This window comes from Hyperolius riggenbachi, chromosome 3 (genome assembly GCF_040937935.1).
Source record: "Hyperolius riggenbachi isolate aHypRig1 chromosome 3, aHypRig1.pri, whole genome shotgun sequence".
NCBI classification, from domain to species: domain Eukaryota; kingdom Metazoa; phylum Chordata; class Amphibia; order Anura; family Hyperoliidae; genus Hyperolius; species Hyperolius riggenbachi.
Window position 1 is genome coordinate 111759663 of NC_090648.1, and position 20227 is coordinate 111779889.

The 20227-nt window shown below is 43.5% G+C and overlaps 1 protein-coding gene across 11 annotated transcripts in view; it reads left to right on the forward strand.

The window, feature by feature from the left end:
- AAK1 (AP2 associated kinase 1) overlaps nucleotides 1-20227 on the forward strand; it is a 187129-nt gene that overhangs the window by 83334 nt on the left and 83568 nt on the right. For all 11 annotated transcript variants that reach the window (XM_068274792.1, XM_068274794.1, XM_068274797.1 and 8 more), the window contains exon 5: nucleotides 16714-16835. In XM_068274792.1, the coding sequence (XP_068130893.1) occupies nucleotides 16714-16835 (122 nt within the window). The remainder of the gene's footprint in view (nucleotides 1-16713; nucleotides 16836-20227) is intronic.

Below are 20227 nucleotides of genomic sequence, written 5' to 3' on the forward strand. Positions count from 1 at the left end.
ATGTGAGTTGCATGCGGCTGACACCTGCTCGGGTGTACATACAGGTGATATGCGCCTCCCCACTGCCTGTGCCGAATGTTTTCAGCTGTGTGCAAGTGCCTGGAAGATCCAGGGAAGCAGCTGCCAGCTGGTGGATACGTCCCTGCCAGCTGCCTGTGTGCAAAATACCTAAAGCCAACCTAAGCTCTTTAAGTTTACCTTTAAAATAAATCTTTCAGCAAATGGATAATATGAGGGGTAGAGCTGCATACCCTGTAGATTTAATACTTTTCATACCATCGTTGTCCATTCCATAAGTTTATAAGATTTCTGAGTGTGGTACTCTGTCCCCAACTGCTGCTCCAATTGCACAGCACACAATTAAAAGTCCCCCCCCCCCCACATAGTTGCAGAAGAAATTAACTGCTCCGCGTTCTGTGTTTGTTCAACCAGATCAAAGTGTCTTATTTAGTTCTTTCAGCAGCTGTGAATAGACTGCAGGAGTTCTGCTAAGGCAGCTCTCCACTAGCAGTAAGCACTAAGGCTTAACCCTTTCAGTCAAACAGACAACAAATGAAACACTCTTAGGCTGCAACTGAATTGTAGACCAACAAAGGCATTTAGAGCCCCACAAGGGCTAAATACATGCCTTGAATGCAAATCAGATGCAAATCATGTACTAGTCCTAATCTATAATTTAAATGCAAATTAAAGCACTTCCCTGAGAGGACCCGTCAGCATCAGGGGAAAATGCCTGGGCAGATTTTTTTTTTTGATGGGGCGGAGCTTAGCTTCTGTGCAGCTAAAAATGAGGCTTGGGTAAGAAAAGCAAAGTTCTGATGCTGTCACTGTGAAACTGTTAAAGAAACACCAAGCCTTTTCAGTGCTGCTGAGTAGATTTTTAGTTTGGAGGTTCACTTTAAATTGTAATAAAGATTTTTTTCATACTGTGGCTAATCGGTTAGAGCAGAGAGAAAGTTATGAGTTTTTGTTCCACTTTAATGCGCCATCTGACCATTTTCTGACTTCTGCAGAGGTGTACTGCCTGATATGTAAAGCTGGGGCAGGTGGGGAGGCTCTGTAACAATACACAGCATTTAAGATGCAGAGGTTGCACAGTATGCAGCTTTACCCTTATTTGTTACTTTATGCCAAATGCATTTTAATTAAAAGTGGCTGGTCAAGGCAAGTATAAGGCTCCCTGCGCACTGCATGCGATTCAGATTTTTAATCGGTTTTTACATCCTATTCTGATTGCAATTTTTAATCGTTACTGCATGCTGCGTTTTTTCCTCTGTTTTTCTGTTGATAGCATTCAGGGAAAATCGGAATTGCAAATCGGAAACTGAATCGGAATCGCAAAACGGATTTGCAGTGTGCAGGGATCCTAAGACCTAGTTTGGCATAACTCCCAAAGCCCAGTGGCTGGATAGTATACTGGTTAAGGGCTCTGCCTCTGACACGGGAGACCTGGGTTCGAATTTGACTCTTCCTGGTCAGTAAGCCAGCACCTATTCAGTAGGAGACCTTGGGCAAGACTCTCTAACACTGCTACTGCCTATAGAGAGTGTTGCAGTGGCTGCAGCTCTGGCGCTTTGAGTCCACCAGGAGAAAAGCATGCTATAGATGTTCTGTGTCTTAATATCTTCATGTCTAGGTGCGAGCGGGACCTTTTCATTGACACTTTGTTTTTGCAGTGTTGCGTTCTGTCTGTATCCTCTCCTGCAGAGTATTGATAGACTGCTGCTGTCATGGCACAGTGCATTTTAGTATTACGGTACTTCCAAAATCCATTTTCATCATTTAAACAACTCCAGCCTACCATGATCCCAACTTGCCCTAAACATAGGCTTTCTCTATGCAGGCTGTGTATGTATTTTCATAGGGGTCCTGCAAGACTGATCAGAATGTACCTTTTCAAGAAACTACTATACAGAGTCTTTCAGCTTCTTTCAAGAAAGATGAGGAGTTGTGATGGATCAAATGTTTGCCTGTTACTGAGGTGATGGATTTTATGCTTTGCTTCAGATGTGCCACTGCCTATGTTCAAAAGATAAAAAGCCCAGAAGCTAATTTTGTCTGTGGCTTCAGCATCTCTGCCGGCTCGGGTTGTCGTGTACCCAGGTCTGGTGTGACGTTTGCTTTGAACCATTGTGGTTTGATAAGTGCCTGTTGTTGGCAGCCAACTGTCACCTAATTATAAACGCTTGCGACACATCACCCAACAGACATAAACAAATCAATATCATTAGAGGTACCTGGGGACATAGAATCGGAACATTCTGCAGAGGGAAAGAGACACTGGAGGGCAACATAGCTAACAGCCTCTTCTTGATTTTTAAGCTCACTTCATGTCGATGTTTAATCAATTAGTAATTAGATTTTCTGGCTCCAAAGTGAGAAATATTTACCTTTTATAAATAGAAATTTAGAATACTCATTACAAACATTGACAAATGAATTTCCTTCTAACAGGGCCTACATTGAGACACACATTCTCACTGCGCTTCACAACTTAGGAACACAAAACTGTATACTACCGTTATGTAACGGACAGCTAACGTGAGAGGGATATGGAGGCTGCATAGTTAAAAAAGAAATAAATATGGCAAATTGCCTGGCTGCTCTGCTGATCCTTTGTAGCCTTGCCCATTGTATTATTGCTTTACAGAGTATATTGTCTTGTAACTAATGGTCCCTCAGAGGAGCTCACAATCTAATCCCTACCATAGTCATATGTCCATTATAGTCTAGGGCCAATTTAAGCCTCATACACACGCCTGATAACGACCACCCCAGCCGACAATCAGGTGTGTGTACAGTAGCCGGTGACCCCCATCCCGCGAGCGATCCAGTGGACAGATCTACTCAACCCCCCACGATGCCGATCCTATTGTTTGTTCCCTTGTGTGGCTCACTCACTTAACCCCCCCCCCCCCCCCCCAACACACACACACACACACACACACACACACACACAGCAACAAAGCATGTTGTCCGCTACACAGCTGACATGCATGTGTGCAGCCCGCCCCAGCAATGTCCTCTCCCAAGGGGATCAGGTCCTGATCCCCAACGGGCGAAATATTGACTGTGTACCTAAACCTCAATACTCTCCTGAAGATGGATCGGGGAGCCAAACAGCGACGCCTTCCGACATACAAGGTTCCCCGATCCATCTTTCCACCCATGGGAACACTCAACAGCACACAACGGGTGCGAACGGAGAAGTCAAGCGATCGTTTTACTTTGCGTGAGAGTCATCGGGGATCTTAAAGGGGAACTTCAGCCTAAACAAACATACTGTCATCAAGTTACATTAGTTATGTTAATTAGAATAGATGGGTAATATAATCTCTTACTCACCCTGTTTTAAAAGAACAGGCAAATGTTTGTGATCCATGGGGGCAGCCATCTTTGTCATGGGGGCAGCCATCTTTTTGGTTGAAAGGAGGTGACAAGGAGCATGAGACACAGTTCCAACTGTCCTGTGTCCTGATAACCCCTCCCAGCTGCACACGCTAGGCTTCAAATCTCAAATTCAAACTGTAAAAAAAAAAAAAAATTGCACCAAAACAGCAGAACGAGAACAACAAAATCAGAAATCCCATCATGCTTTGCACAGCATCAGGGGAAAAAAAGCCCGGGCAGTTTTCTTCTGTGCAGCTAAAAATGAGGCTTGTATAAGGGAAACAAAGTTCTGATGCTGTGAAACTGTTAAAGAAACACAAAGCCTTTTCAGTGCTGCTGAGTTGATTTTTAGTCCGGAGGTTCACTTTAAAGGGAACCTGAAGTTAGAGAGCTAGGTAGGCGGCCATATTTATTTCATTTTAAACAATGCCAGTTCTCTGGTTGGTCTGCTGATCTCTTTGGCTGCAGTAGTGTCTGAATCGCACACCTGAATCAAGCATGTGTTTAATCCATGCAGACTTCAATCAGAGCACCTTAAAGCGGAATATAACCCTGCATTTCAACTTTGCTCTAAAACATTATTTACAGTATATTATATGCAACCAGCATTTTTTTTTTTACTAGACCAGCATTGGAAGGGTTACACAGGGCTTTAAAGTCCCTGGAGATTTTTGCAGACGCATCCGAACTTCAGTTAGATACTTTTTGTTTACAAATAAGTGTTTATTGTGACTCATCTCTCTCACTGAGAAGGAGCTTGGAGGACAGCCAAAGAGTGTGTAACTGTTTGTCAATAGATACATCTAACTAAATAGAATGTAACTATCTGAACGTCTGCACGGGACTTAAAACCTTTGTGTTTAACCCTTCCAATGCTGGTCTACTACAAAAAAAAATGCTTTTTGCATATAATATGCTGTAAATAATGTTTTAGAGCAAAGTTGAAATGCAGGGTTATATTCCGCTTTAATCTGCATGCTTGTTCAGGGTCTATGGCTTAATGTATCAGAGGCAAAAACATACAGATAATTGGATTTCCTCTAAAGGCCCATACCTACTTCGGGATTTTCACTGCGATTTTTTTTTTTGTGATGAGCAATCGTTTCCACGCTCTCGTGACGTGGATACAGGCATGCAATTACAGGAACGATGTTTGGCGCCGCGCACCGCTAATGACAAGAGATTGAATCTTTAAAGTGAACCTCCGGATTAAAAATCAACTCAGCAGCACTGAAAAGGCTTTGTGTTTCTTTAACAGTTTCACAGCATCAGAACTTTGTTTCCCTTATACAAGCCTCATTTTTAGCTGCACAGAAGAAAACTGCACGGGCTTTTTTTCCCCTGATGCTGTGCAAAGCATGATGGGATTTCTGATTTTGTTGTTCTCGTTTCTGCTGTTTTTGGTGCAATTTTTTTTTTTTTTTTTACATTTTGAATTTGAGATTTGAAGCCTAGCGTGTGCAGCTGGGAGGGGTTATCAGGATACAGGACAGTTGGAACTGTGTCTCATGCTCCTTGTCACCTCCTTTCAACCAAAAAAGATGGCTGCCCCCATGACAGAGATGGCAGCCCCCATGGATCACAAACATTTGCCTGTTCTTTTAAAACAGGGTGAGTAAGAGATTATATTACCCATCTATTCTAATTAACATAACTAATGTAACTTGATGACAGTATGTTTGTTCAGGCTGAAGTTCCCTTTAAGAGCAGATTTAAAAATGTCCAGCACCATCGGAAGGCGTCCTTTTGATAAGGGGGTGCCTGGGGAAAAATGGAGGCATGATAATCCTGATAGCCGAATATCAGTAACTTTACTGATCTTCTACTTCCCTGATTCCTGATAGTAGAATATGGGTAATCATACAGATCTTCTACTATCCCCCACTGTAATCTAATTCTCACACTAACCCTCCTCTATCTAACACTAACCTCCCATCTATCGGTGCCTAACACTAAACTCCCTTACCTACTGTAAACCTGCCCCCCTGCTTCTCTGCTGATAACCCAGCACATCAATGACCCCCCCGGCGCTCAGCTATATTATAGATGATCATTTATTATTACCGACCCTCCAATGCTTCTCTGATTCCCCGCGCCTAACTTACCTGTCTGCGATCGCCTTTCACTGCTCCTCTGAGAACCTAACTACCCCCCCCCCCCCCCCTCCCCGGCACATATATTATAGCCAAACAACTATTACTGATCCTCCGATGCTCCTCCAATTATCCCACACACAACTTGCCCCCTGGCACTCAATGTTAATATAGCCGATTGCCTACTATCGAGCCTCTGACCTCTTCCAATAACCGACGCCTGACTTACCTCTTGCTGCTTAGTTGCATTATAGCTGATCACCTGTCACCGATCCTCCAATAACCCAACTTGTCTTACTGGTGCTCAACGATGATATTTAAATTAATGGAAAATGTGAGTTATTGGGGTACTGCTGGGTACACAGAGCATGAAAATGTTCTGATTTAATGTGGGGGTGGGGGTGGAAAAGATCATTTTGGAAAGATAATTTTTATAAAATAACACAATACATTAAAATTTGTGAAGCCCTTTTCTCCCAAAGGAATCAAAGTGCATAGATTTGTCTCAGATCAATACAGGGTTGCAAGCTTGACTGTGTTAGTGGATATCGGTGTTCATAAATGCCATGCTAACCAGGTGGCTTTTCAGTTTGGACTTAAATGCTTCCAGGGATGGAGCTGTTCTGATTGGGTGTGGCAGGGAGTTCCAAAGTGTAGGGGCAGCATAACAGAAGGCTCTGTCTCTAAAGATTTTGCGGTGGACCTGGGGGTGATCAAGTTATTAGATCCTTTTGATCTAAGATTGTGGGAGTGTGATGCAATTTCAAAAAGTCCTTCAGGTATCCAGGGCCCAGATTGTGCAAGGATTTGAATCCCAATAAGCAAATCTTCAACAGAATTACCAAATAATGGCCAAAGACTTGTGCTGGCGGTGATATGTCTCCTGTACGGAATGTGGAGTTCCACTTAAGACCTGTGGACCCCAGTGTGTGAGCACAGGTCAGGGTAGCCGACTGGCAGGCAAGCACTTCCTGGTTTACCCCTATATTCAGGACTGGGAATGCATTTCTCATTTCAGTGGTAGGCCTGCGCTCTGTTGTGAGGTGTTTGTATATCAGCACTTTATAACTGGAACGAGTCTGGAAGAGCTGCACTAATTGCTCATGATGCAATTAGGGAAGCTTTTGTGGTCTGGTAAATAAGACTACATTATCCGTTAAGCAGCTGGTAAATGGCCTTCTATTCCGCTGAATGGACGTTGCATGGGGAGAAAACAGCAGGGTCAGTACCTGTAATTGTAAAGGCAGTAAAAAGCCAGTCACTGGGAGGAAGTTTATAGCCGAGTTAATAAACTTAGAACAACATCGGTTAACAAGGAACATCACATCTATGTCATCAGTGGGACAGTTGGGGCACCCCAGTTTGGAATGATCGCACAGCACCGACAATTTGCACCGCACCGTTATAGCCGCAGTGCTCCCCCCTCTCTCCAAACAAATGCTTTTAGACTCAGTGTAGGTAGGTAGCCAGGTATAGGTGCCCCCAGTATAAGAAGTCAGGTATAGGTGAATCAGTATAGGTAGCCAAGCATAGGTGCCCCCCACTGTGTAGGTGCCCCCAGTATAGGTAGCCAGCTATAGGTGCCCCCAGTAACGTGCTGGCGGCAGTTTACTCACCAGCTCCATGCATTCCAGCGCTGTCTTCCTCCCCGATTCTCAGCCTCTGCTCTGTGTATAGTTAGAACAGGGCTACTAAAAATGGCCGCCGTTGTCCGCATTTGTGGACATCGGCAGCCATTGTCTTGTAGCCCTGCTCTTACTATACACGTAGCTGGGAGGGAGACAGGCGGGGCGCGAGCGGCCACACATACCCGAGGCTGGGGTATGTGTCTGGTGGGAAACTTTGCCATAGTGGGGTTGTGTATACATTTTGCAGTAATGTTAAAAATTCACAATTCCCTTTAAAACCAGAATTATACTTCGCTCTGTACTGGAGTATTTGTGAATGAGAGAAGCATGTCTGCTTGCACAGAGCACCTTCATCGTCACAAGCTGCCGTTTGCAGCCTGGAGCATGCTGGGAGGATGGGAGCTGCACAGGCATATGGAAGGCACTGTGTTTCTCTCCTACTGAAGCCTGGGGCTTTTTCTGTTGTCGTTGGTAAATAAAAGCAAATATTCCCTAGCTATAAATTCCCAAGACTGAACCACTTTTTGAAGTGTACTTCCAATTACAGAAATAGGAAGTAAATGCTTTCCATGTGCTCAGGCTGAAATCCAATATACTATTTATTATTGTAGAAATTGTAATCATTAACCCCTGAAAGTTTTGGTCATAAGGATGCTTTCTTGGCATGCCTGACCCCGATTTGCTGCTTTGCTCCCATGGAATGGTTCAGGGTCAGAGAAGTGCACTGCTAGTTTCTCCTCCTCCTGAGTGTGCAATGGTATAGCAAACAGCAGAAAATGTAGATGCCTTGCTTTTCGAGACATGTATAAAAGCACCCTTTTTATTGGCCTGATATTCTTTTCTTTTAAATGATTAATTGGTCCTAGACCTGAAAGGCGCTCTTGTTCAAAATGAAAAAAAGAGTGACTTATTTTTAACTTTCTTTCAAAGGACAATGTAAGGAGATGGATATGGAGGCTGCGTTATTTTTTCTTCCTTTTAAACATTACCAGTTGCCTGGCTATTCTGCTGACCCTCTAATACTTTTAGCTCTAGACCCTGAACAAGCATGCAGCAGATCGGACAAGATTATCTGCATGCTTGTTCCTGGTGTTATTCAGACAGTACTGCCGCCAAATAGACCAGCAGGGCTGCAGGCAACTGGTATTGTTTGAAAGTAAATAAATATGTCAGCCTACATATCCCTCTCATTACAATTGTCCTTTGAAAATGAGAGTGTAAAGGCAAGCACTCTGAGGCCAGGCAGCATGTGACCTATGCAGGACCGCAGGGAAACAAAATAAGGCACTTAGGGCTTGATTCACCAACGATAGCGCAGCGTAACAACACGAGTAAGCTACTGCTACGCTCACTAGTGAATCACTGTGACTTAATGAGGGCTCCCTGCATGCTACACATGCTAGTGGAAGTGTAGCGTGTTACCTAGCAGCCGCCAATGCCTAAATTGGCCGCACTGGAGTGACGCATAACTACTGCGATACTTCACTAGCGTGGCTGCTACTATGTTCATTAATGTAGTAGTGGCCGGCCCGTCACTACCGCACGGCCAATTAAGGCATCGCCCGCTGATAGGTAATGCACGCTACGCTGCTATTACCGCATGTAGCGTGCAGAGGCCTCATTAGGTGAATTAGTGATTCACTAGTAGGAACTGTGGTCAGGGTTTGTCAACACCCTAAAGAAAAGACACAGGAGACACAAGAGCGGGAGCCCAGTAGTGCAATATGTCGGTGAATCAGAAGAGCCATGCGGACTTTCTTCATTTGGCACTGTTATTGGCCTGAGGAAGCGAGCTCAGACCAGCGAAACGCGTTGCCTGTGCTAAATAAAAAAATCTTTTATTTAATTACAGAGATTTCGTCATTGTGGTAAGCTACCTCATATTATTTGTCGTTTTTAAGCTGTTTTTAGATGCTTTTATCCAACCAGGGTGCCTCTTTCCCCAATTGTGCTTAGTGATTCACTAGCTCGCGTAACAGTAGTGAAAAGATGAAATGAAACTGAAAGCCAACTAAACTATCAACATAAAAAAAAAAATGTAGGCTCCACGTATTGCAATACATGTCATACAGGAAGGCCACATTTGGGTTGTCTCTTGTGGCCGTGCCCTAACCTTTTAACCTTTTGAAAGAGAGTTACCCAATTTTGGGAACTATTATCCAATGCATAATTGTTCCCAAGCCACTCTCCTATGCATTCCGTAGTTCACCCCTATCTGACTTACTTCTGAATATGTGAGGTAAATATCCCTATCTCCTTCTGGACATGGGGGGGGGGGGGGGGGGGGGGGGGGATGAGCACTGTATCCATGACCATGAACAAGGGTACTTTGACATACCTCCCAACTTTTTGAGATAAGAAAAAGGGACACCTAAGACACACCTCTTCCACACCCCTAATCATGCCTCTGACACACCCCTTGTCACACAAACCATAAAAATTTCATAGGAAAAATATGTTTTTTATAACTCAAACCACACCGGTCCTTTCTATCCTGGCTCAGTTTCTTTCATATTGTTCATAGGGACAGTTGGAGGCTATGCTTTGATTTTTGCCCTCCTCTTGCAGCGTTTCCAATCCACTTTCTTCCCCCCTCCTTTCCAATCCAACCGCAAATATGAAACACTTGGGTCGGTATTCTTTAAATGGTGGTGTCCCTGTATTTACGTACTGAGCCATTCTCAGCAATATTAGGAGCAAAGGCTTGAAGGGTGTGTTGTCTTTGTTTCTTATTTTTATTGAAGAACAAGAAAATGAAAACATTTTAAATCTATCCATAAATTAATTAGAATGAGTCAAGCAGAAAGTGAGATATGTGGTGCTGAAGCTCAGTAGAGCCAATAGAAATCATTCACTAAAAAACAGCATCCTAACGTTCCAGCAAATTTGTTTCAATATGAATCAATTATTGCTCTAACATCACTACAACAGAATACCCAAGCAGCTCAGGGTGACTCAGGACCACTAGGTGAAGCAGCTGATAACGTGTGCGCCTCTTTCTGCCCTGTACAGTGTGTGGTGGGTGGAGGTAGGAAATTCTGTCCACACTTTATTTTATTTAGTTGCCTCCTCTGAACCACCCATCCCAGCTCACTCAATCTTCTCATTCGCATTGAGTCACTCTACTTCTATCAGTCAGGGTAGGTGCACGTAACATGAAAGGCTGCGTTTTAAGTCATGTGCGTTTTTTGTGTGCGGTTTTACTGTGTTTTTGGTGTGTTTGCGTTAGTGCTTTTTTTTACGGCAGATGCGTTTTTCAAGCATTTTGCGTGTGTTTTAATGCATTTGGGGTCTGCATATACAAAACTCATATGCGTTTTGTGTGCGTTTTTCATGCGTTTTGCAATTGTGTTTTATGCATATAACTAGGAAGACAACAGGAAGCGGAGAAATACATCGGAAAACAATATTTTTTTATTTTTTTTTTACAAAAACGCATGAAAAACGCATACCATTGCATTTCCATTGACTTTCGTTATGTGCGTTTTTGCCTATTTTGCAACAAAACCAGCGTTTTTGAAAACTAATGCATATGTGTTTTTCCACACTGCTGCGCTTTTCAAATCGCATGCGTTTTTTCATCGCAAGGTCTTCTGAAAAATAATGAAAATCGTGAAGACCTGTACACACTGCTGCGATGCGCTTTTCCTATTCTCATGAAGGCTTGCGATTTTAAAATCGCATGCTATTTAAAAGCGCAGCAGTGTGTACAGGCCTTTAGCGGCAAAAACGCAGCATTTTCCACAACCCTAGCTTACCTGCACACCTAACCTCAGAGCTTTTTTCAGTTTTCCATGATCTGTTTGGGTTAATCGACTTCCCATTCCCTGACTTGTATTTCAACTGCCCTAGAGCCACGGTGGTAAATGTGCTTTTCGCAGTAGACAAAGGAATCTTCACAGTCCTCTCTTTGTCTATGGCGTAAAGATCTCCGCCCAACCCGAGCCAGACTGACCCAGTAGCTGAACCTTTCTGAAAATGGAATAACAGGCTGTTGAGCTGCAGAGGACATGGACATATTCCCCAAACCACTCCCTGCCCATCCCATGATTGTCAGACCACTTATGTTTGCTGCTGCAAAGAGGCCCATGTTTACTCTGTAAATTATACTGTTGGTTGTAACAGAGCAGAAACTTGGGGACAACCAGTTCTACCGATATTTTGGATTTCAGGGAATAAGCCTCCTATACACACTAAATTACTGTCCCTCAGACCTGTTGTTTATCATCTGATGTGGTGACAGTTGCTCCATTTTGAGCGGCTTACTCTTTTCATAGAACTGCAGTTGATGATGAGTATGGCTAATTGCCATTGTATTTATGTATAGCAAGAACCCTCTCTCCTCTCCATTGAACAATACATGGTACTTAAGTCACTCGAAGTATGCAGGTCTGTGTTAGCATCCCTGACCAGACAAGGAAAAGAGACTCCAGCACTGGCTGAGTTGTCCACTGGAGCAGACTGCCAGGTTTTTCCTCCTGAACTTCTGGCTTTACATCACATGATTGCCTCCCTCCACTTTTGAAATTATTACTTTTTACTGGGATCACTAGTTTAATACCCACTACCCACATGCTACATGGAAAACAGTGGAAAATAATATGGTGTGATTCAAATACATCTTTTATCTGTTTTGCACTTTTGGGCTAGCTCTTCACTTTTCAATACAAGTGAATGGGGCTTTTGAACACTGGTATAGGTGTATTACTGCACATAACGTGACTGTCTCTGAACAGTTGGTCTGAATGTTCAATGAAGCATATTTTCCATGTGATTCTGTGTTCTAATACCAACCATTCAATCCCTGTAGCGCTGCAAGGTGAGAGTGCTACCTACATAGCCACTACCCAATTGCCACCAATGCTCACTGAACAGTTTAACCTCAGCCAGGTCAGCTGACCAAGTATCCATGTTTATAGGCTTTAAAGTGGTCCGAAAGTCAGCATTTCTACTTTGCTATTCAGCTTCAAATCCGCATCCAAACTGGAGATAACCGTATCGTTGTTTGCATTCCAATGTTGATACATGTGTGTACATACAGTGTAATAAGTGAAAAGGAGCTCTCTGTACTTCAAGCACACAAACCGCTCAGACCAACTAATTAGAAGATGTTAATATATAATAAAAAGCAGTTTGAATAAAATGCAATGGGGGGTTTCAGGACAAGATGAACTACACTTTGGAAACTTGTAATGTGTAAACAGACAATATTACTTATGCACAAAAGCAAATATGATAACTGTATGAGTAATAAAAAGTAGGAAAACACCTTTTTATTGAATGTTATGTCGGAGTTTCAGACCACTTTAAAATATATGAATTGAAATAAATTAGAAAGCATTATTGTGTTTGGTAATGCAGAAAAACTGAAGCTTATTTTACCGAACTTTTTCTTAAATGTCAATTCACTATGACTGTTATCGCACTGGAAACTAAAAATCCTTACTTGTGAGGTAAATTACCGACTTGTGAGGTAAATATCTCAATAAATGTCAATTCACAAAGATTAGAGCATGTGGTAAAACGAGTGAGATGTTCTGTATTTATCTCCAGTCTGGAGCTGTCGGTGACTAACAAACAGCCATTCGGTAAGCTTACAAAAGGAAGGAAACAGAGCAGAGAAAGGTGAAAACCAATTCAATAATTCATAATAATAAAAACATATTTCCCTAATTTCACAATATTATTTAGCAATAAAAAATGGTTAATAAGATTTGTTTTGCTAATTGTTTTGAGCTGATGCAATTTGTATGTTAATTGTATGTAGCTTGGGCTTTATACTTCACATGTCAGCATAATAATAAAAACAATGCTATCTGTGTCATATCTATCATTCATTTTCCCTGTACTGCAATTATCCATAAAATACCAAATGAAATACGATTCCTTAAACTAGCTAATGGAAGACTATATGAGGTAAAAATGTTTAGTGAATTATTTCATGCCGTTTTTCTGTAAATTACTGAACTATTACCACATGTGTAAATTAGGGGAGAAAAAGTCTTTAAAAACACCAAATGCGGTATTTTACTGAACCTTTACCTTACTTAATCTTAATGGGGCCTTGCATCTATTGATTTTGCGGCCTTATCGACTATCCATCTTGATAATTTTATCGAATCGGATGAAAATGGGCCCTGCAACAAGCAAGCCCGATTGATATTTCGACTGATTTCAAGCTGAAACCGGTGAAATGTATCGGCCGAGCATGCTGGAGCTATCTCGGTCTGACATGGTCAATTGGGTGCGTGGCGATAACAACCTGTGATATCGCAACAACACGACAGACCCCCGGCCATTGGCTGTTGTCCCCCCAAATGTAAATCTGCCCATGTATTCAAATCTCCCCCACTTTAGCTGCCACAATGGTCCAGCTGGTCCTAATCTCATTTGCTGCTTCTCCTGAGCACCGCCAACCGCGTGTATGACATCATAAGTGCCACGTGCGGCTGGACAGTCGCGGCTGCTGGAACAGGTGGCTGGATAGTGTGATGGTTAAGGGCTCTGCCTCTGACACAAGAGACCTGGGTTCCAATCTCGCCTCTGCCTGATCAGTAAGCCAGCACCTATTCAGTAGGAGACCTTGGGCAAGTCTTCCTAACACTGCTACTGCCTATAGAGCGCATGCTAGTGGCTGCAGCTCTGGCGCTTTGAGTCCGCCAGGAGAAAATATAAATGTTCTGTGTCGTGTGTTTGATTTGATTGCAGGGGCACTGTGGAGGCACATTAACGTTTGGGGGGACAATGCCAGAGGCGGCATCATGAGGCCGATTCCTGAGAGATTTCTTGATGAAATTGATCGCGAATCGGCCTGCTGTTTACGCACACAGCCAAGAGATCTCTCCCCAATCAGATTTGATCAGAGAGAGAGCTGTCTCTTGGTCGATCTGCCCATACATCGCTTGATGTATGGGCACCTTTAGTGTATTGAAGCCATTTTGGGTCAGAACACCATGGCGACTGGAGCAAGTAGAGGCAGATTGCTCCTTGCCAACATCCTCCGTGATGGGCGTCACCGCAGTCAGCAGATCTAACCGCTTAATGTACATTATAAAAGATTTTTACATTGCTATTAAAAAACAAAAAACAAACATAGCTTGCATAGTTAGGATACTTGACGCATTTGCCTTTTATTAGAGTATTGATAAGGTATCCACTCCACAGCTATGACAATTCATAAAAGCAGCATAACCCGGATAACATTCTGTATTAGTATTTGCTTTGGCCCTGTTAATCTCTGAATTCTTCTGTGTTATGCAATGCGTTGTCATTCTAACACGATGACTATCCAGATGAGATGAGAGAATTACATGGGCTGTGTAGCAACAGTAATTAGTTTTACATTCTCCTCATTGTAGATCTTCTGATGTCATCTTGATAGACACTGGAATTTACCGGTAGCTCATGGCTTAGTATCACATGATGCAATCCGTAAGAGAAAAATCCATATTTCCCATACCAGACATAGAAACTCAGCCTGTTTATTCTCTGTGCTAAGTTTTCTGAACTCCCTTCTGCCATTGGCTGGTTATCATGACAATCATGCTAGGTGGCAGCATCAGCTGGTTTATGGCCTGCATTTATGATTTGGTCATCCTTTTGTGGTGTATAATCGAGGAGGGTGGCCATAGACATGGTCAAGCCATACACAACAGATTAAGGCTCAGCATACCTGGAATAGTCCATTTCATGCTATATAAGCAATATCACAGAAAATATGGTGCTCTGTACTCTATAGTACTGCTGATGTTGCAATAATGGGGTATCCCAGACCAGTCTTATGTGTGTGGTTTGATTTGACTTTGAGACGGTAAATCTTATTATTATTTTTAAAGTATGATTTGCAAATGCTACTGCCTGAGCCAAGCCTGCTAGGCTCTCCCCCATCTATGTGTCCCCCATCCCTCCCATCCTTCCTGGGCCATCCAGAGTGTAGGCAGCGAAACTTACCTGTTTGCTGGCACGTGTCTTCTCTCCACCACTAAGCACTCCTCCCTGTGTCTTCCCCCCCACCGCTGGGCACTCCTCCCTGTGTCTTCTCTCCATCGCTGAGCACTCCTCCCTGTGTCTTCTCTCCACCGCTGAGCACTCATCCCTGTGTCTTCCCCCTACCGCTGGGCGCTCCTTCCTGTGTCTTCCCCCTACCGCTGGGCGCTCCTCCCTGTGTCTTCCCCCTACCGCTGGGCGCTCCTCCCTGTGTCTTCCCCCCACCGCTGGGCACTCCTCCCTGTGTCTTCTCTCCACCGCTGAGCACTCATCCCTGTGTCTTCCCCCTACCGCTGGGCGCTCCTTCCTGTGTCTTCCCCCTACCGCTGGGCGCTCCTCCCTGTGTCTTCCCCCTACCGCCGGGCGCTCCTCCCTGTGTCTTCTCTCCACTGCTGGGCACTCCTCCCTGTGTCTTCTCTCCATCGCTGAGCACTCCTCCCTGTGTCTCCTCCTCCCCCCCCCCCCCCCCTACACACCGCTGAGCATACCTCCCTGTGTCTTCTCTCCACTGCTGGGCACTCCTCCCTGTGTCTCCCCCCCCCCCCCCCCCCCACCGCTGAGCATTCCTCCCTGTGTCTTCCCCCCACCACTGGGCGCTACTCCCTGTGTCTTCTCTCCACCACTGGGCGCTCCTCCCTGTGCCTTCCCTCCACCACTGGGCGCTCCTCCCTGTGCCTTCCCTCCACCACTGGGCGCTCCTCCCTGTGCCTTCCCTCCACCACTGGGCGCTTCTCCCTGTGCCTTCCCTCCACCGCTGGGCGCTCCTCCCTGTGTCTTCTCTCTACTGTTGGGCACTCCTCCCTGTGTCTTCCCCCCCACCGCTGAGCATTCCTCCCTGTGTCTTCTCTCCACCGCTGGGCGCTCCTCCCTGTGTCTTCTCTCCACCGCTGAGCACTCCTCCCTGTGTCTTCTCTCCACCGCTGGGCGCTCCTCCCTGTGCCTTCCCTCCACCACTGGGCGCTACTCCCTGTGCCTTCCCTCCACTGCTGGGCGCTCCTCCCTGTGTCTTCTCTCCACCGCTGGGCGCTCCTCCCTGGGTCTTCTCTCCTTGGGCACCTGTGCCACGTGATAAACACTAGAGGCACCATAGCATGTACCTTATGTACCTCTAGTGTTTGGCCTCTAGAGCTTTACATGTGACACAGGCAATTACTTAACTCTTCACACACTCACATGCATATGCTGTCTTACGGCCTTGTCATTGTCCAATACATGTATTTTCAACCGACTAACACCAATTATCGTCTAGATGGATCGGTTTATATGGATGATAAACTGTGTGCCTTTTTGCGTTGTGCCTTTTTTTCTTTCAACAATACATGTGCCAAATGTTGGGGATGGGAAATGTGGCTGGTGGAAATTGCATGGTGCCAAAGGCAGTCTTTTGGGAATTGAAGGTAAGACGTATAAAACAGCACTTGGACGACCAGATTGCACTGAAATTAAAATAGTAGAAGTTTTCAGGTGAGCAGGGGGCCCAAAGTTAACTTTTGGCGAGCAGCATCAAAATCGGGCAGAATGCAAAACGATATTGTTTACATTGTTTTGTTTATAGCTCATTACCATAATTTTATCTGTATTTGTGGTCATTTCAAGCTTTTTCTTTGTAATTGCAGGTTGAAAACATACTTCTCCATGACCGCGGTCACTACGTCCTGTGTGACTTTGGAAGCGCAACAAACAAATGTCAGAATCCCCAAACTGAAGGAGTCAGCGCTGTGGAGGATGAGATTAAAAAGTATGCACAAAATGACATCATTTGTTCTTCATAGATGTGGTTCATTTAAATGGGAACACACTTCTCAAATCCAGCTGCTCTTCAAATAGCTGATCCTCCTTTAGGGTAGAATGTACAAACCAAAAATATTCACACAATGTACAGCAGAATTTCTTTTCACTGGACTTCCTCGCGTCCTGGGATGCTCCTGTTGAAACATTTTAAGGTAACCTGAGGTGAGTGATATGGGGGCTGCCATAACTTTTTCCTTTTAAATAATACCAGTTACCTGGCAGTCCTTTTGATCTTCTGGCACCAGTAGTGTCCTAGTCACAACCCTGAAACAAGTTGTTGGATTTAGTCACACTTGAGTCAGAACACCTTATATGTATCCTTGTTCAGGGTCTATGGCTCAAAGTATTAGAGAGACAGGATCAGGGGGACAGCCAGGCAACTGGTATTGTGTGAAAGAAAATAAATATGGCAGCTTCCATATTACTCTCACAACGGGTTATCTTTAAAGAACAAGTGACACCCGTGCTAACCTAGAAATAAAAAAACACACATATATAAGTAGATAAATACTAGTTCTACTTACATTACAGATGTATTGCACTGTCCACGTTATGGTTCCTGTGAATTTTATAAAGGAACAGCAGAGAATCCTTCTAGACAGTTTCCGTTTTGTTTACCTTTGAATGAAGCCAATCCTGACATAATTTCCTCCCTCGCTCTTTTTTTTCTCCTCTTGCTAATTGTGTATTCGTTACCCGCCTCCTCCCAGAGTCTTCAGACACTCCCACTGAGGTCTATACTAGGAAGGGCACTGTCTTATTTCATTAGAAGGAGGGGAAATAAAGGGAAGAGGAGGAATATATTATCGATAAAAAGACCCCCCAGCATGCAAATGTTTTGCTAGCCGATGGCAATGGCAACCAGAGGGCCAGTGCGCCTAAGGTATGTGATAACTCCAAACCATAACAGCAGACAAAGATTTGAATACAGGATTAGCATCTTTAGACTGGTTGCTGTTGAAATGTGATTTTTATGGTGACAATCCCGCTTTAAAGGGACAGGGCAGTCAAACAGAAGTTGGAGTCATGTCCGTTTCAATCTAAGGCTGGTGAACCTATTAAAGAAGAATTTGATGACTGCATTGCAACGCCAGTTGTGAAGGGATTTTTCTTTTTCTTCTTCATAACAATGTATTTCCTCTGATAGGCTGATAGCCAGTCACATGACTACTTGGGGTTGTTGGCTTTAAAAGGTGTCTATTCAGTTTCAGTGCTAACAGCTTTACACATATCCACCCTTATTTTGGTTAGTGTGTGGCATGTGAGAAGGGGAAGTTAGGTGATGTGGGGAGGTGGGAGGGGTTTTTGGATGCTGACAGCTGAAACCTGGAGCCAGTGAGACTTTGCTGCATAGTTGATACTCAGCTTCCGATGGGAGGAGAAAATGCCATTGGACTGATGGCGGGTGCTAAATGAATATGTACAAGTACAACACAATTGTTATATTTTGCATGGTTTTATTGAGCACAGTAAGCCTCTTGCATCATCCATCTTCCTGTATTGGTTTTTGGCTTTTGCTTACACTACATCTTGCTGTTTATGTGGCCCATAATCCCATTCTCAGCACTGTTCACATAACAAATTATATATCTGCTGTATAATGGTCACTTAACTCAGAAAACTTAAAGCAAAATGATCGGATGACTCTCTGGGTTTGCGGGCTGATATATGAAAGACTGTCAGTGATTAAGTTCAGGGAGATTCTTGCACTAAAATCTTGGCGAAACAAGAGCGAGCGTTCTTTATTAATAGCAATCTAATAACATTTAATAGGAGAGAAGGACATAAAGACACTGGAAATAAATTAAAGGATGGAAACCATAGAGGCTGTTGGCACAGCCCTGCGAGAGGAAACCTGAACAAATCCATGTAAAGATCAGCACACGACGGCATTTTTTTATGAAAAGATCATTAAACGTATCCTACAAATAGCCTTACAATACATTCACGTCCAAACTTCAGGTACATGTGATAAATTAATGTATTCACTATCACAAAATGCATTAATTTACCATATTCTTTGGGATATAAGATGCTCTGGACTATGAGACACACCCAGGTTTAGAGGACAAAAAAACGGGGAAAAGGAATATACTAAACCTGGTGCGGTTGTTGTTGTTTTGGGGAGAAAAAGTGTGTCTTCTATTCTGAAAAATAAGATATTTGTTTTTAGACATTTACTACTTGCAGGTTTTGGAAAAGGGAAAAAGTGCAGTAATTCAGAAGTGCCTCATCTCATTGCCTCCCGTTTTCCAGGTTCACCCTTGTGACATATGCGCAGTCACGCTCCAATTCCTGTTCCCTTTGCCGCAGTTTACTATTCAGCCTCAGGCCCTGAAGGCAGTCAGCACTGCAGGAAAAAGTAACCTTTTGGATTGGTTGGTGAGTCCACACATAGTCCAATTTCGATTGTATGTACAATCGATACAATCTGTGATCTCGTATAGAGACCAGGTCGCTGCCACCAATCCATCATAAACCTTGCAAATATGCTAAGTCTAACCTCTAGCTAAATCCTGTAGGAAAAAAAGGGTTAATTCACAACCTTTCTAGAGATAGAAAAATAACGATATTAATATCAAACCGGTTATGGTAACGTCTGTCAGGAAACGTGAACTCTTTGCAGATATTTTCAGAATAGCACTTAGATGAAATTTTTTTAATTGTTTAGTTAAAGAAATAATGCAGAACTAAATATAACAATTGAAACAAATTGATACAGTAATAAGGATTAAACTGGAAAATAATAACTAATTACAGTCTGAGCAATTGGTCAAGTTACCGTATGTCCTTTGCGATAATAAGTCTACAATTGTGGAAAGTTCTGTGGATAGAAGTCCGTTGATAACATAGCCAATCCGTGATGGTATATGGATGGCTGCAGTATGAATTTCTCCCCCTGCCTGTGTCCAACAGGTTTTTTTTTTAAACCCTTTCTCCACTGGTGGTTGGAGATAGGCTGTGTCTGCCACATGATCTTTCTCCACCCCCTTTGTCATGACAGGCAGAAAAGAATATGATATACCTGAAATGGTCATATCTCGGCAACAGTTGATAAGAACTTGGAGAAAATGGTATAGGTGCCTTCCTAACATTCTCTGATTTAATCAGACTCCAGGAAACTCAGGTATATTACAATGGTTCACTTTCAGATAAAATCATATCATAGGCATAGAAGGTGGTAAACCGACGCTTGGTGGTCCAAATACATCCAGCTCGGGTTTAAGACATATCTGATAATTTTGACATGCCTGGCATCTAGGGAACATTGATTAATTTAGTAAATAACTATTCTTTTATCCCAAGATAAATTAAAGTAATTTCTGCAATTCTGGTCAG